This window comes from Vanessa atalanta, chromosome 18 (assembly GCF_905147765.1).
Source record: "Vanessa atalanta chromosome 18, ilVanAtal1.2, whole genome shotgun sequence".
Lineage (NCBI taxonomy): Eukaryota > Metazoa > Arthropoda > Insecta > Lepidoptera > Nymphalidae > Vanessa > Vanessa atalanta.
Window position 1 is genome coordinate 7557472 of NC_061888.1, and position 17819 is coordinate 7575290.

A 17819-nucleotide genomic window follows, 5' to 3' on the forward strand; every position below is an offset into this window, starting at 1 on the left:
TCCGTAACAGAAACATGTATGGGAAATAAAAGAAAATTATTTAATTTGTTTTATAAACATTTTTAGTATTAAAAGTGCTAGAATATTCCTAGTCCACTAATTGAGAACAACAATTTACAACAAAATGAAAATAATTATGATACCTTAAACTGTATGAAACAATTTATCATTTATAGGAATGGAAAATAATAATAAAACCAGTGTTAAGCTAGGCAAACATATTTGTTTCTATATGCGGTGTGTTTGCGAAATATTTTAAATTATGACTCATAAGCCGCCGACACATCCATATGATATGGACACGTTAATCGTTTATGGTTGAAAGGTTTAATAAAATATTTTCCTGTGAGAACTGTTAGGTATTTCTTTGATCACTTATCACATTATTGAAAAACTTTTTATACGTCTCATTATTTCATTTAATTTTTTTACAATGACTTATATAAGCTTGCACAAATAATAGTTACTGTACAAGTCATCGCTTGGTGACAGGTATGCTTGTAGCATTTCCCCGTTGAATCGCAATTCAGATTCTCATAAATGTAGTACGTAAATAAAATTATTATAAAAGTAACTATTTAATCAAGACACTTACATTTAAAATTCACACGAGTATTTTATTACTTAAGCCACACAGTAAATTAGAAAAAAAATCTACACGGTAAAAAGTTATTCTAAAACAATTAAAATAAATAAATAAAATACAATTACAAATATTTATATAAGTACGGCTATATGGATAAAAGTGTTAGAAAATATACATACATATACACATAGTACATATTATACATTTTATTTTGAAATCCATGTCCACGTTATGGAAAACGGTCTCAAAAATAAGGGAAAAAAAATAAACGTGGCGGAACCACCGCATGGAGTCGTGAGTTCTCCGTTTTTAGAATAAGACCAACAGTCAACACATTCCTATATTTTTTTTTCTTTAGTTGTTCTATTAGTTTGTTCTGAGAGATTATCCGCTATTATTATATATTATTATTTCACAGGTTAACTTAGAAATAATCAATATTTGACACTTAACTATAGCACATTTTATTTGCAAAGAATTTAAATAATAAATAACTATATCTCAACATGCCTTATATACACGTAGGAAGTCATTTTAATATTTTAAGTTTCTCAAAACCTGTAAACCTGTTTTCGAGATTGTGAGCGATAAATGTATTATTGTTACCAATAATAGCTTAAGGGTCAAGATTGAATTTGCGACTCATCTCTACATAGTATAAAACAAAGTCGTTTGTCTGTACGCAATCTGTACGCTTAGATCTTTCAAACAACGTAACGTATTTTAATGCTATTTTCAACAACATACAGAGTGATTCAAAATGATTTATATGAATAATACATGCATGTTATACAAGAACAAATAATAATAATAATATAGCCCTTTATTCGGATCATAGAAAACAACATATCAAACTTAAACTACAAAAAGTATTACATAAAAATAATATTAATAATTATTAATATTATTTTATTTTTGTATTGTGAGGAAGTTCCTCTCTCTGGAGCCCTGACCACCGGTGGCTTGGACCCTGTTCCCGCCACTGGTTGGCCTCTGTATTTTATATTTTTAAATATATTTTATAAATTTGTATTTTATATTTAAAAATGTTATTATATATGAGTAAAAATAAAAAAATATTAATAAAACAACAATTGTTGAACTAAATATTTTCCAATATTTCTTGTTTATTTATCGTTTGCATATCCGTCAGCCAATCGGCAAAGGCCTCTTCCAACCTTTTCCATTCGGCTCGTTCCTGAGCCACTCTACTCCACGTCACTCCTGCCACTTGTTTGATGTCACCATCCCATCTTTTCTGAGTTTTACCTCTCGTTCGCTTACCTTCTCTAGGATACCAAACGGTTATTCTTTTACTCCATTTATCTTGTCCTCTCAGTGTGTGCCCTGCCCATCTCCATTTAAGTCGTTTTATTTTTAATGTAATGTCAATGGCTTTTGTCTTGTTTCTAATGTCGCGGTTTTTCACTCTATCGGATTTCTTAATGTTGAGCATACTCATCTCCATTGCATATTGACACAAGAACAAATACGAAAATTTAAATATTCCTAACCAGAAAAAAAAATATTTCAAAGTTCGTTGTTCAATTTAAAGTATATAAACCATTGAAGAGCAATATTTGGATAAGTTTTTGTTACCAGAATTAAATCAAACAGGAAGGAAATAACTTCTGTAATATAAATATATACTGCTATAATTAATATTGTGATAATAATATGATAATGCTTTAATGATCCCGGGCTATAGCCGCGTACGTAATCCAGTCGTTGACATAATCGTAAGATATCGTGCGTGACGGCGTCTGCGCCTGCGCATACTGCAATTGTTCAGTAAACGTGTCGATTGTATTATAAAACAAAACGCTACTTTACGTAAACAATTAAAATAGAAAGCTTTATTTTATTGCAAAAAATAATTATACACAATAACTATAATATATTAAAAAAGAACTATATATCTTATATAACATAAAAATGAATGTATATATTTGAGTACTGTTCGATATTGGTTTACGTTTTTTCTCATTTTCAAGTGTGTCGTTCAGCTATAAATTATAAATAAATAAATATACTTCGACACCGCTTGGTCGATTAAATCTATGGTGAAATGGAATTAAAAATATACACAGGTAGGTAGGCGGTCCGGCAAATAGGCCACCTGATGTTAAGTGGTCACCACCGCCCATAGACATTGGCGCTATTAGATATCTTAACCATCTCTTACATCGCCAATGCGCTACCAACCTTGGAAACTAAGATGTTATGTCCCTTGTGCCTGTAGTTACACTTGCTCACTCACACTTCAAACCGGAACACAACCATACCTAGTATTGCTGTTTGGGGCTAGAATATGTGATGAATGGTTGCTATCTACCGGATTAGCACAAAGCCTACCCAGTAAAAAACTCTTTCCAAATTTATATTTTTATGGTTAATTGGAAAAATCTTTTTTTTTTTAAATAACAAAATGTAAATGAAACATATTTATTGTTACCAATAACTCTAAGGTGTAACCGTAATACACCGGTGTCTGTAATTTCGTAATTGTGTGAGAGTTAGATATTAATTCCGTATGGTCATAACAGCACGTGTAAAATTATTAAAGCTGAGTGAGTCTCGATTTTTATTTATACAGATAATAATAATGTTTTATTTATACCAATAATAGTAATATTTATTTAATTTACGAATCACCAACAAAAGATACACACTAAATACATATTCTTAAAAAATATACATAGCAGTTAAAACCAAAATAAAAAACAAAATATTCTCTGAGGTGCGCAAATAATTAAAAATTCGACGTTTATTCAAATATATTCACAATCAAACTATCTTAATTCAATGTAATACGAAATAATACAACGAATAACTACTTTAATAATGACATCAATGATGCAACTTGAAGATTCAGTTCGATATCTAACGCCAAACGTGACAACAAAACTTGTAAAGTCCTGACTTTTAATTGATATTGCATTATGATAGTTATGATAACATTTTAAGGTACATATTCCCGTGATTCAAAACCCGTGATGATGCCATTATGATACATCAACGTCATACACCATTGTCTGCCGACCTTGTTCCATATGACCTAATAAAACAGAATAAATTAAGACTTGGGCAAAGTGAAAGTATAGAAACCATTGGTTCTTTTTTCTATACTAATATTATAGAGGGGAAACAATTTGTTTGTTTGCATGTACGGGGCAATCTACGGAACTAATGATACAATTCAAAAAAGTTTTTAATACACGAATACTATGTGATATTAAATTTGTCTGTCTGTTGCTCTTTCACGGCTAATCTACTGAACAAAATTAGATAAAGATAATTGGTATAAAGCAAGACTGAACTCCGAGGAATGACATACTTTTTATACCTAACGAACAATCCCAAAAACACGAGCGAAGCTGTGAGCGATAACTATTAGGGTATACTTTGTATTACTGCTGCTGCGATATAATACTACTGAATACGTGGTAAATTTTCATATAATTAATAAATATACGTCCATACTAATAGTATAAGTAGCATCTTCCCAAAATTTGCCGAATGCAATGAATAGACTAACGTGATGTGGGCGTGGGAAAGCGACAGAAGAATACTACGTATAAGTATAGCAAGCATATATCTTGTTAAATTAATTTAGAGACTCAGTCAATTATGCAATTCATATATTAAGTACACCTAAATCTTAATCGTAATACCCTATTGCGTTTACTCTATATAGATTCTTTACTCTAAATCTTCATGAGAAAGGTTGTATCAAATTACTTAAAGCAATATATACTATAATAAGATATAGCATTAATTAGTTTATTGATATTAAACTAAATTTAACCGCCATATTAACTCAATATATAAACACGTTTAAAATTGACATGTCCATGCAATTCAAGATCAACAAGATAAGACAAGATCAGAGGCCATTTTAAGAAAATCCATACAGCGTCAATAAAAAAATACAAAATTTTGAAGTTTATAAAATTGACCATCGAGCAACTTATATGTAATTCATTCAGCATTCATAAGTAGAAGACAATTATTATTATACTAGATACAATGTTCTTAGTAATTAGAATGATATACGATATTAATACATAATTTAAGTTTATTTAAACCAACACGCGATACAATATCAAGTATTACGAAGAATAGAATTAAAAACTCAGTGATGTTTGATCGGGTTCCATTCCGTAATTTCTCCTCAGACTTACCTGGTCTAGCCTTTTCGGCTTGAATAAGTTTATGTTTATGATGATATCAGCCTGACCTGTTTCGGCAAAAACGGTCAATCATAAGGAAGGACAGTCTACGCTGAATATATTAAAGTTTACAAGTGCGCGCGCAGACGCAGGTGCATTATTAAATCATTCCCATAATCCGATGGAACGACAAGCTGACATGATCAGAAAATATTCGTAACATAACAACGACTTTACGTTTCCGAGGCACGTTCCGGTGTGCATAAACTTTAACTTTCAAACTAAGGCTTTTTACCGATCCGATATAGGATTCGAACAATGATTTTTAGAATCAGCGGTCTAATTGAAGTTTCATGTTTGATAAGACAACATACAAAATGTTCATTTAAGATTTACTTATTATGTCAATCATTGACACTGAATCATTCTTAGAATATAATAAAAAATTACTATTGAAGTATAAATCGCTAAAAAAATAAAACCATAAATAATGTGCAATCTATTTTAGAAGTTACTCATTCAATCGATGTTATCATCGAATGAATAATTTATACTAAAATGTTATCGAATTAACAAGGATGCTTGTCGGAGGATGTCCACCTGTTACTCATACTTGAAATGCTGGAGGATTTCCTTGTACGTGTAACACGAGTGAGCGCATCTGAGAGTCACGCAAAAACGTGATACACCACATATTATGTACGGCTTCTTTAAGGATTATTTACGTAGATGAAGTGCTTTAGCCATTTTCCTGAGTCAGAATGGTACATTGCCATGTCCACGAGTTCGACTCTTTGCAGGAGCTAGAAAGTTTTCTTGTACTCAGATTCAAATATATTTATTCAACATAGTAAGTAGTCTATTGATTCGCTTTCTTATTGATTGCCATTGTTCTACCATCGGTTTGAAATAATACCTCAGACCGGGGAAGATTGGACTTAAGAAATGCAGCAGGATATTTTGTTTGTCAGATCGTGATTACATTAATTATTTAATTAGTATTCATAATTAATTTCGCACTCAACTGTGAAGGAAAACACCCTTAAAGTTCATCCATTTATAAAGTCACCAATCGATATTGTTAAAAAAGTTAAGAGTTCATTCCTGTTTTAGCTGTATATACATTTGGATTATATTTTAATGAATTATTCATTAAAATAGATATAATCCAAATGTATAAAAGTTCATATAGCTTGCCTTCTTTATTACTTCCAGTAAGCGGTTAAAGTCATCGTTATGAATTATTAAAAATAATCAACAGCATTTACCTACTTAGAAAAACCGACAAGAAACTCAGACATTACTTGTTTGTCATCATTGCGAATTGTTTGTATGAAATATTAAGTAATCATTTACAATATAGAACCAGTTTGATTATAAACGACTAAAAAATAATTAAATATTCATTAAAATATGTGTCGGAGTAAGACTAATATTAACATATTAATTAAAGCATCTGATTCAATGCGAATGCGGATTTAAGATATCTGTCTTAAAAATATGAATCGTGATATAGGTATGTTACAGTCAAAACTCGATCCTAGTTTAAATTACTTTTGACCGACAAAATTATTTAAAATAATTTTTAAGTTAGATAATTCATTAGAAAAATCAAATTCATAGTCAAACTGTATTTCATTCAAGAAGTTTTACAAACACGTTTAAATCGTTATTTTAAAGAACGCAAACTTAGATTCTACCAAGAAGAACCGGCAAGAAACTGAGTAGTTACATATTTATATTTCTGTAAGCGTATGATCTGTTTGAATGTTGCGATGATGTCTTACGTACAAGAACAATACGGTCTTGTTATACCCATTTATCTAGATATAATGCCTACAGAAATAAAATTAACTTAATTTCATCTTTAGGCAATATACATTTCGACAATGCCCAGACGAAATCAGTTTTGACCGGGACATAGTTCTGACTGTAACATAATATATAAACCGATTATAGCCGGATGCACGATGCGTTTACGCAACGCTGCCTTCGTAACACGTTATTTACGCATCGAATTAGTCATTGGCATTTAGCACGGTCTCACAGTTTTCATAATAAAAAAGAAACATTATAACATCCTTACGAAGTTGGACCTTTCTACTATAATATGTCCTTTAAGAAAGAGACTTTTTTAAATATCCGGGTTATGTATAAAAAAACTGTGATGTTTTCAGTAATAGAAAAATATATCCCTGATAATTTTAAAACAGATCCTCATGTTTTGCAGGGAGAACATCTTTCTGTCTTTCTTCTTTTGTCATTGTAAATTTGAGACATTGACATAGATTATGGGCGGTATAAAATAATAGAGCGGCAATAATTACGTAAAATTCACCATTGCTTAAAGTTAAGGTAAATAATTTATTCAAAGTATATTTTCTCCAAATTTCACAGAGACACACGTTCAACAAATTTAGCTTTTTTACTAAATAAGTTATAAATTCCAATGTCATTCACCCTGACCAAAAACTAGTTTTCTCGGTCGTATAAGGACTTAATCAGAAAGCCTTCATAAAATCAAGTAATCTATAGAAATAATAAAACAAAATATGTCATAGTCAGCAAGAATGGTAGGTAAAGTAATTTGCGTAGACCTCTTCACTTATATAAACAGAATATTCAATAAACAAAACAACAAAGTTTGTTACCGTTCCAACGCCAGCACGTCTGCACGCAAATGTCGGTCAATAACGCATTGTGAATGGACCGTGGTAACTATTGAACGTAAACAGTGTCCAACCGGTTGTGCTTTAAGCTTTATACGTCCTTTAAATGACCTAGTTCGATAAGCACGAAGATTAAGGTCGCTGCGACAATCCGTAAGCAATAATATGCTATAAATCTTGTCACGGGTCTAGTCACGTTTATTTTTGTACTAGATTCTTGCTCAACTTATATGAAGCCTTGCAATAAATCAGAGAATATATATTATGTTTCCATCAGTACCTTATGGTATTAAGTTTTAATTAAGCAAGCAGAGATAATAGGTTTTTAAATAATAAATATTGTCTAACGATATTTCTTTTCATTAAATAAATGTCAGAATCAAATGAAGAATAATTTATATAAAAACGTGGTCGCGAGGAATGATGGCGAGAATTCTAGCAGCATTCTTCCGTAAAATCGCTATTCCAAAATCGTTAACCAATGAACCAGTCCTGATATCAACAGTGGTATTGTGTAAGGAAACACGGATTACGTCTCTTCAAAATTTAGATGGATTATGTATATTTAAATTTCTAGGTGAAATTGATATAGATCCCATTACATTGACAGTTATACCGAAAAGAACCGCTAGTTTTAGTTTTCAACCAATCAATTTATTGAGTGACAACTGACCACGCTCTATTTGTTAAATTACGTTTATAATAAAATTAATTTTGATTTAACAGTTCCAACGATAATACTCAATATCAATATTAAATTGGTTTTACCTAATTCACGGTAGATTTTGATAATTTCTAGCATTATTAACAAATAAAATTGTACATTTTTTTTAGGAAAACTAACCAGTGAAGATGACGATTCGGCGTCGACATTACCATCGATGCTACCAACAGTTGTTGAAATAGTTTCTCCTAAAATAACTACCACTACAGCAGCACCAACACGTTCGACATTAACTGAGGAAGAAAATCGATCAAACAAAACTGAAGTTCATACAACGACTGAGGCTAATGAAGTCCCTGAATCAGCAGCTAAACCTAAGCCAAGATTACTCAATTTAAGTGTCGATGAGTTACAGAATTTTGCCAATATCTTACACAATCAAAGTAAAGGAATAAAAAGCACATTTTCGGATTTAAGCGATGTTAATCTGGATGAAGATGAAGATGAGAACCCAAGGCTAAGAGGAGATGAGCCAAAAAATACACACATAACAGACAAATTCTTTTCAAACCTTAAAGCTCCTTTCAATCCATTATTATCTGTTGATAGATCAGAAGAAACTGAAACGTGTAAGGAGAACGATATTACTTATAAGGTAAGGAAACTATAAATTATAATACACATATAACAAACTGTGAACACAGAAATACTGTTATTTTATCATCTGCCTTATAGATTGGAGAGCATGTAGATCGTGGTTGCGAGGAATCATGCGAATGTACTCCCGGTGGTTCCTTTGAATGTGCACCAAGATGTCAACATCCTTATATTCGTCGTGGCAGAAGACTTACCGATCCCTTATGCTTCGAGTCTCCGGTAGACGAATGTTGTTCCATTATTGCTTGTGCAACGGGAAACGGAGGTAATAGCGAGAATCTAACATATTTTACATGACATATATTATTGATATGACAATAATTAGATTTCTTTTTCTTGATAGATACCACAACATAATTTTATTCCTAGTGAATTTTGTCTAAAATAGATTACCATCAAGTGATTCAATACTTATTTGCGCTCCTATTATTGGTAAAAAGCATGCTTAGAAATAATTTAATTAAAATTTACTTAGATCCAAAACTATCGACCCTGGAGGTGTGTCGTTATGGTAATGTTTCGTATCCGGTGGGCGGGAAGTGGAATATCGGCTGTGAACAAACGTGCACTTGCGAACAGAACTCGGTGGTCACCTGTAAGCCAAGGTGAGTGAGCTGTTACATAACATACCTGGAGAATTTAGTGAATCATACTTGTATATATAATAAGTTACTTAATATTGATAAATAAACCAATTTAATTATTGTGACTTATCTTATTAATGACTTATTAAGCATATAAATAGTCAGTGTACAGTTTTTTTTAATACGAATCAGTTTTTTATAACTCAATTTAACTGACAAATTTAATTAAAAGATTATTTGTGTAATTCGCTTAACTAACTGGATTAAGTTGGGTAATTACATGACTTAAATATTTAATACGAGAAACAAAATACTTTTATAGATGCAAGCGTCTACCACAATCTGATAAATGTATTAACGTACAAGACCCGAATGATGAATGCTGTGAGATGCAAATTTGCGATGTCTCTCAAGACGTTCATGAAGAACCAGCTGAAAATATAACAAGTTCGACTTCATCCACAACTGAAGTAAGTAGAATTTCAACTTTGGACAATATTCATCTTTAATAAAGACATTCAGAATAAATCGAGTATCTTTTATTTTCGTAGATTCCGAAGCAACTACAAGACTCAATTAATCTACCCATATCACCGATGAGGCCACTAGTACTCTCAGAACCTATTGGTTCCATTAAAGTACTACAAAATAACAGTGTCCAAGTAAATTTAATGCATATGAATAGCAGCGATGATCCCGTCCATTTACTAATTAGCGGTGATGGGGGTAAAACTTACAGTGATGTAGAATTGAAATACTCCAATTTAATATTGAATTTGGAAGGTGGTAAGGACTACGTCTTAAAAACAAAAGAAACTGGAACGAAATTTAATTTTACTATAACAGCTTTGGATGTCGGTAATGAAGTGGAAGAACCACTGAATGGAACCAACGTTGGATGTTATCATGATGGTCAATTTTATGCGATTGGTTAGTTGAGTTGATTACTATAAATACAATGTAGTTGTAATATTATGCAAATGCATGCAATGTATTTTGATATTGACTGTGTACCTATTTCAATGAGTCATCAGGAAATAATAAATGTGTGGTAGACAAAAAATAATATATTTTTACCCACATAATGAAAACAAAAGTATAGATTTTATCTTAGTTAAAAAAAATGTATCATATATGATTAGACAACATACTACTAAATAAAATGACAAATATATTAATTTTTTTAGTTCCTATTTTCTCTTATTCCAGGTGAAGAGTTCCAAATAGGATGCAGTGAACTATGTGAATGTACCGGGCCAGATGCACGGGAATGTGCTCCATTACTTTGCCCATCCCATGTAGGATTAGAATTGGTATCAAAAGGTTGTGTTCGATGGGCACCAAACCCACCACCTACACCACCGAACTGTTGCCCAAGGACTGCAAGATGCTTAAGCGATGGGACATGCCACTATAAAGGTGTAGCGTAAGTATATATTTTTTAAATTTTCTCATTAACGTACATTTTCTGGTAATATATTAATAATTTAATTAATTATGCCTTTTACCTTTATATGTAAGATACGCCAAGCATAATTAATTACCCTGATGGGCATCGCCTTCAAAGTAGGCTGATAATATTAAAGATAAATTTCTTCTTTATTCATCACGGTGAATGTGCATTTTTAGAATCCCAAATTGGAGCGAAGTACCGGTCACGCTAACGGGGTGTGAAGAAAACTGTTTCTGTGAGAACGGTGAGCTAGACTGTGAGGCGGCATGTGCACCGCTACCACCAATACCTCCTCAAAATCTCAGATGTCCCCCCATGCATCGCCCAGCTCCGGTCAACATATCTGACGAGGATTGCTGCAAGCAATGGGGTTGCGTTGCTCATGGTGAGAATCAAATATTATTGAAGCATGTTAAATATATAAGTATACTTACACTAAAAAAATAAGATTTACATCAACTTGGATCGTTTTGTGTTGATCTTCACATCATTAGAAAGTTGGTGTTCATTATTTTATACTAAGCTGCTTTATTATTATAGCAGAAACATTTGACTTAACATCATCAGTCATTATCATAATATGAGGTTGCAAGTTCTATATTTTATGTTTATGAGCATGGTATTTTTTTTGGAATAGCAATTTGCATGTTTGCTAATCATTCGACGCACATTATTGCTTACAGCTGGAAACATGAACGCATCGACTTTTCAGACCTACGCTAAGCCAACATATGAACAGACAATTATGAATTATGTGACACCAGTGGTACCTGTTATCCCAGCAGTTACCACATCTTACCTTCCTACACCACCTCAGACTACCGAACTTTATAGACGATTAAGTCCGATTAAATCTAACATTCCGATATTTTTCAAAACTATTGTTCCTCACATAAGTCACAATGACAATTTTACACACGTATCAGAGAAATTGCCAAATCATATACTTGGTGACAATATAACAGTATTTACTCCAGAGGACATTGACTCTCCATTTAAAACTATTCAACCTGAACCTCCATCGGTAACTATTAATGACGATAGTGATGAAACATCTCACTCAAAGAGTCCCGTATTATCTAATCATTATAAAAATACTCATTTGAAGAACACTGCTGCAATATCTACTTTAAATTCTGAAAATCAGAACCCACTCAATATAATTATATCAGACGGTAAGCTACTCGATGATATTCAAAATTTGAGAAATGGTAATAATGGACAATTAAACGTCTTAAATGATCATGATTTAATTATTAAGCAAATATATGACAATCAATCCGTTAAAAAAGTCCCGCAATCACAAATAAATCATTTAAATTATTTTTTGCCTTTTTATGACAAAAAGACAAATCAGGCCTATTTTGAACCAAAAGTTAAAATCAGAAATAAAACAATAGATCGATACACACCTCAATCTCTCTTAACAATACCTTCTAATCAGAACGATCATCTTAACCATATTATTCATAACTCTCCCGAAAAACACATGACTCATATGACATTTAAAGACTTAAAGACTTCAGAAACAAGTGACTTCGAGTCTTCTTTATGGAGAAAAAACACGGAAAATCATTTATTAACCAAAGAACCGAACCCTTACGAGACCGTTTTACTTAGAATTTTACCGAATGCTAAACCTGAAAAAAAATTGACATTTGATACCCCTTCAAAGAGCATTCCTAGAGTTCCCACCAAAACATATTCCTCCCTCGACCTAGAACATATTCTCAATCAAATGGAATTAGAATCGGAAGTCAACAGAAACCTTGGACGATCGGCGGATAAAAGCCGCGGTACAATTGCGCTAGGTCAGTGACCTTGCCATCAATAAAAGTTTCTGTATGACCTTAATATCTTAATATTTCTGACAGGAACTGACTTTCATCTTTTGCGACCGACTATTTCTGCTTGCTTAACAGTTATGTATTAACCACAAAATTCATTACACCATGCTTTTTTATACCACTGATATATATTAACCATCATGACACCATTAACCATTAGATTTTTAAGGAAGTGTAATTTATTAACAGTAGAGTTTTTAACAAATTATTATTAACATAAATTTTGACTCATTATATATGTTATACAAATTACAGGTCAGGTTCCACCAGGATTTCCTACGAATCCTCAACAAAAACCACCTCAATTCCTTCCAACAGTTCCTCCTGCGGATCGCTATCCTCATGATGATATTGTTGATGACGAACAAAACATTATACATCGTCCTAATAATCCCTTAGAACCTTTGAATGGAATTCCACCAGGATTACCCATACCAGGTTTTGGTGATGATAACAAAAAGCTATCGGTGCTATCGTTGCAAGGTGACTCAGCAACGAGCATAAAGATGCTCTTTGGTCTACCACCAGTTTTAGTCGGATTGCGTGGCAGTGTGGACTTGAGATATACAGATTCAGCGTAAGTTGTTTATTTTATAAACCATTTTATGATCATATTTTATGATTCTCTTTAAGAGAAAAATCTAAATAATACAATGACGTAACTGACGGAAAGCGATAAGCTAAAACATGACCTTAAAATGATACGACTCTCAAAACTAGAATATCGTTAAAAAATAATATGTTTTTAATTACAGCTATGCTATGACATTATACTAATCTATCAGATCATTTAAACCGTATTATATTTCATGTCCAGTATTCATTTTGAATCTTCAAATAGTCTATTATTATTGGTATAAAATTCTGTTACAGACTATCTATTATTATTGGTATAAAATTCTGTTACAGAGAGGAGGATGTATCTCAATGGTACTCGCAAGTTTTCGCTCCAGCAGACGAGATTCTTACCACACCACGTTTGGAATTCCGACTGACTGATTTAAAGCCATCAACCACGTACAAGATTAGAGGAAAGCTTTACCTACACAATTTGCCAGTGGAACCGGAGAGCGATATTTATACTGTGAAAACTCAAGATTTACCAACTGTAAGTTTTGCTTATTATCACGAGTTTTCACCATATTCATAAGTTCTTTAACTTCGTAAGGTCTTAACTACTAATTAATTCCTAAGATTATCAAAGTTTCATTATCTTACTAGAAATTTAAATGTGATAGTATGGATATTTTTTAGTCAATCACGCCCGAAGGTATTCATGTGTTTGGATTAAATTGAACACAGTTATAGTAATGTAATTTGCAATCACACATAGGTTACTTTTATTACAAAAAAATATACCTAAAATCTTCACCCCGACCGCCACAACCCACAAGCAGGCGAAGAAGGCCGGAAACTAATAGATACATAAATTTATTCAGAAATAAAATAAAATTTAACAACGGCACGAACGCTAAGTCTTTGGCAATTCGTTAAATGTTACAAAAATAGCACAATGTAATATTTTAAATGGAATTTATGGATAGTAGACTATAGCAGCTATAATTATTATGTAAGATTAATAAATAAATCAAATATAATTATTGTTTTTATTTATGTAAAGGTTCTGCCTCCCGAAGAGAAACGTAAAGAAATCGATTGTAAGCTGTCGGTAGTAGATGTGAACGACACAACAGCACACGTGAACTGGAGGCATTTCAGTGAAGAGGAATTGCAATTTATCGATGGTATACAAGTCAGGTAATACTGCGTCTTTACCTTGTACGGAAGCCTTAAATGTGTTATAAACATAAATGATAAAGGAGTTCAGTTTATTTGCTTCGATGTATAGAACATTTTTCAATGTTCATAAATTTATTTTTTCAGATATCGTCCAAAAGGTACTCCAATCTACAGTATGACAGAACTTCTGCATCACAGCCGATCAGCTGCAGAGTTGCGAGAACTGCGCCCCGGCAGTCGATACGAAGCATCACTGGTGTTGATACCACCCCCACGGTCCACCACCGAATTGCACGATCCAGGAATTGTAGAATTTACCACAGCTCCATTTATTGGTATGTATACCTACTTATTATGGCTTATTTTATTTGAAGGGACTTGATTTGTTTTCATCTCTAGTCCTCGGACACTAGAAATTCTAGTTTCGCTTTTTCCGTTGAATGTATTTATGTAAATTCAATTATACTCTCCAATAAGACGTATTTGTTTTTTTCCGTAATTGATAGATGAATTTATATATAATTGGTCGATCATGTATTTCAGATCCTTACGCCTGGTCAGTGATGGTTGAAGCACGTGCAGTAGGATCGGAGGCAGCGGAGTTGACGTGGCGTGGCGTGCCGGCACCGGCCGAGCGCTGGGTGCGCGTTTACCGCGCCGCGCACGCGTGTGCCAACGACCGTGACGAGCGCACTGAGCACGACGCCTTCCGCCTCGTGCGACGCGATACGCCGCAGACTATCACCCTTACGGGGCTACGACCTGACGCAAAGTACGCCACCAGTTGCACTCTCTCGAACTGAATTAAGCATAAAATATTTCTACTCTAGAGCTCCTTACAAACTACAATAAATGATATCTTGATATAGCTTAAAAATCTCCTCGTTAAATAACGAAATAATATTTAAGTCTTCCGTCCATCCGTCCGTTGAGTTAATCGCCTTGTTAATCGCTCGTTGACGCTAAACCGAATGTTTCAGTTTGTTTAACTTTCTCGACTACTTCAATCGATCTAGAGATAAAGTCGCATTGTTGTAATTGAAATAATAATATATAAATTTAATTTTAGATGTCGAGTGTGGTTGGAGCTTTTCCTTACAAACGGCAAAGTGAAAACCAGTAACGTATTGGAGATTCACACTAAATCCTTGGACTCAGGAGAACCCATCGACAGTGAGTAACGTTTTAATTTTACTTTTGAATCTATCGTCGGTACTCTTTTTGAATCATTGATTGTAAGACCTCATTGAAAACGCAAAAGTCCTCTTGAAAAGTCAATATAACATTCATGAAACTTTTTTCTAGTCACAGATCCTTCCGATCAGATCAGATTCCTTACTAACGAACACTTTTAAGTTTATTCTGATTTAATTACCTTTGTTGTAATGCCCCACGAATGGTCAAGGATATTCACTCTGTTTGACGAAAAATATTTGACGGATTTTATACATGACGTAAGCCGAGATGGCCCATTGGTTAGAACGCGTGCATCTTAACCGATGACTTGGGTTCAAACCCAGGCAGGCACCACTGCATTTTCATGTGCCTAATTTGTGTTTATAATTCATATCGTGCTCGGCGATGAAGGAAAACATCGTGAGGAAACCTGCATGTGTCTAATTTAAATGAAATTCAGCCACATGTGTATTCCACCAACCCGCATTGGAGTAGCGTGGTGGAATATGCTCCAAAACTTCTCCTCAAAGGGAGAGCAGGCCTTAGCCCAGCAATGGGAAATTTACAGGCTGCTAATGTGACTGTATCTTTGCAGATATATTCAAATAACGTCATAATTTGTTCCTATAACGTTCCAACGTATATTAAGGCTGGAAGAGTGTTAAATTATATACATATTGGTAAAATAATACATTTAAAAAAAACTAAACTGGATTTATCTCTTTCTGGTCAGAATAATAGGTTGTGCTCATATTTGGTCGAAGATTTTTTTATGTTTTGAGTTTTTAAGTCTTAATTTTAATTTATAGATGTAATAGAAGCATCATCAGTAGCTGGTAGCCGAGGAGTTCCTCGTGGGGATTACTACGGAGCCTTAGTCGTGGTCGGGGTCATTGCTGCCCTTGGAGCCCTTACCTCGATCCTGTTACTGCTGGTCGTGGTCCGTCGCCATAGACCGAGATCCGTGCCAATCACGTGTGAGTAATTCAAATACAAATAGAATTGATAATACTTTCACAAAAATTTATCACTTCGACCCCAATTTATTTTTTTTAAAGAGAAAGGAATAAACGTTTTTATTTTCTATTTATGTGCATAGTTATTATTTTGTAATTTTTTATAACAGAATTATTGGTCTATTTTTAATTATTGATAATAAATAATAATAAATCTCACTGTCGAAATTTTAACTAAAATAATTATATATTTAAGATCAAAAATTATATCTATATATGCAGAAAAATGTGGCAATAATCATTCGGTCGGCGGCGACTTTTACTTACTTTCTTCTTTTCTTATTTTTTGCACTCTACCTCGTAATAAATTGCACTTACTAGATGGTATCGTTTTAGCTGTGCCATCAGCTCCCCGAGAGTCATCTTTACCACCTTACGATAATCCGGCGTACAAACTAGAATTACAGCAAGAAACAATGGGTATGAGATTGATATAATTTATGACGGCCATATTTAAATATTTAAGATATTGTTCTTTTTAAATTTACTATAATATCAAAAACAAAATTATAGTTAATATTTGTAAAATTTCCACATTTTCTGTCAATTAGTATTCCATTTAATTGAAATATGTTTTTTTTTCATTCACCAGATCTCTGACAGTTAAGCTCCCGTGAGCAGTTGAATGGGCTCAACGGGATATCCGAACGAAGCGCGGACGTACAAAATGGCCGACCATACAACGAAATGGGCGTCTAAGCAATGTCTCGCGCCAATATATACCTGACAAAGATAATTTATTTGCAATTAATCTCGCTTCAGTTTAAATTTTAAAAACTAAATATATTTATAAAATAGTTTTAATACTGATTATTAATTACCTATGGTAACTATTTTAACAGTAATATTTGGACTTACCTTTTATATTTGAGATTGAGTTTAATTTTGTAAAAAGAATTTAATAAAAATGAGTGCCTTATCGCATAATATTTTGTAAATAGTGTTGATATATTATTATTAATGAGTAGATGTAAAATATTAGTTAGTAAGTTGGATATTCATTGTATTCAGAACGGTTTCTAATAAGCGGCATTATTTACTATTATTAAAAATACAATGAAGAGAGACACTTTATTATACATTATTATGAAAATTGTCTTCAATAGTTTATTGCTGTTTATACAAAATACGTCATTAAAAAATATTTATCTTCCATATAAACTTAACACCAAACGTCATAATGGCTATTCGAAAACGCAATTTGAAATAAATTATCGAGAAATCTACAGTGAGATGTCAATAAAGAAGAAGCGAT

General features: G+C 32.8%; 1 protein-coding gene across 2 annotated transcripts in view; it reads left to right on the forward strand.

Moving 5' to 3' along the window:
- Window positions 1-17500, forward strand: part of LOC125070955 (putative epidermal cell surface receptor) — a 39124-nt gene extending 21624 nt beyond the window's left edge. Inside the window, exons 3-18 of one of the 2 annotated variants that reach the window (XM_047680984.1) lie at window positions 8262-8746; window positions 8827-9013; window positions 9224-9353; window positions 9655-9802; window positions 9884-10262; window positions 10542-10758; window positions 10962-11170; window positions 12888-13209; window positions 13542-13740; window positions 14254-14390; window positions 14517-14707; window positions 14916-15144; window positions 15442-15545; window positions 16358-16525; window positions 16913-16984; window positions 17157-17500. In XM_047680984.1, the coding sequence (XP_047536940.1) occupies window positions 8262-8746; window positions 8827-9013; window positions 9224-9353; window positions 9655-9802; window positions 9884-10262; window positions 10542-10758; window positions 10962-11170; window positions 12888-13209; window positions 13542-13740; window positions 14254-14390; window positions 14517-14707; window positions 14916-15144; window positions 15442-15545; window positions 16358-16525; window positions 16913-16984; window positions 17157-17164 (3185 nt within the window). In that variant the 3' untranslated portion in view covers window positions 17165-17500. Of the gene's footprint in view, window positions 1-8261; window positions 8747-8826; window positions 9014-9223; window positions 9354-9654; window positions 9803-9883; window positions 10263-10541; window positions 10759-10961; window positions 11171-12887; window positions 13210-13541; window positions 13741-14253; window positions 14391-14516; window positions 14708-14915; window positions 15145-15441; window positions 15546-16357; window positions 16526-16900; window positions 16985-17156 lie in introns of both variants that reach the window. The other variant, XM_047680983.1, reaches the window with a different exon arrangement.
- The last annotated feature ends 319 nt before the right edge of the window (window positions 17501-17819 follow it).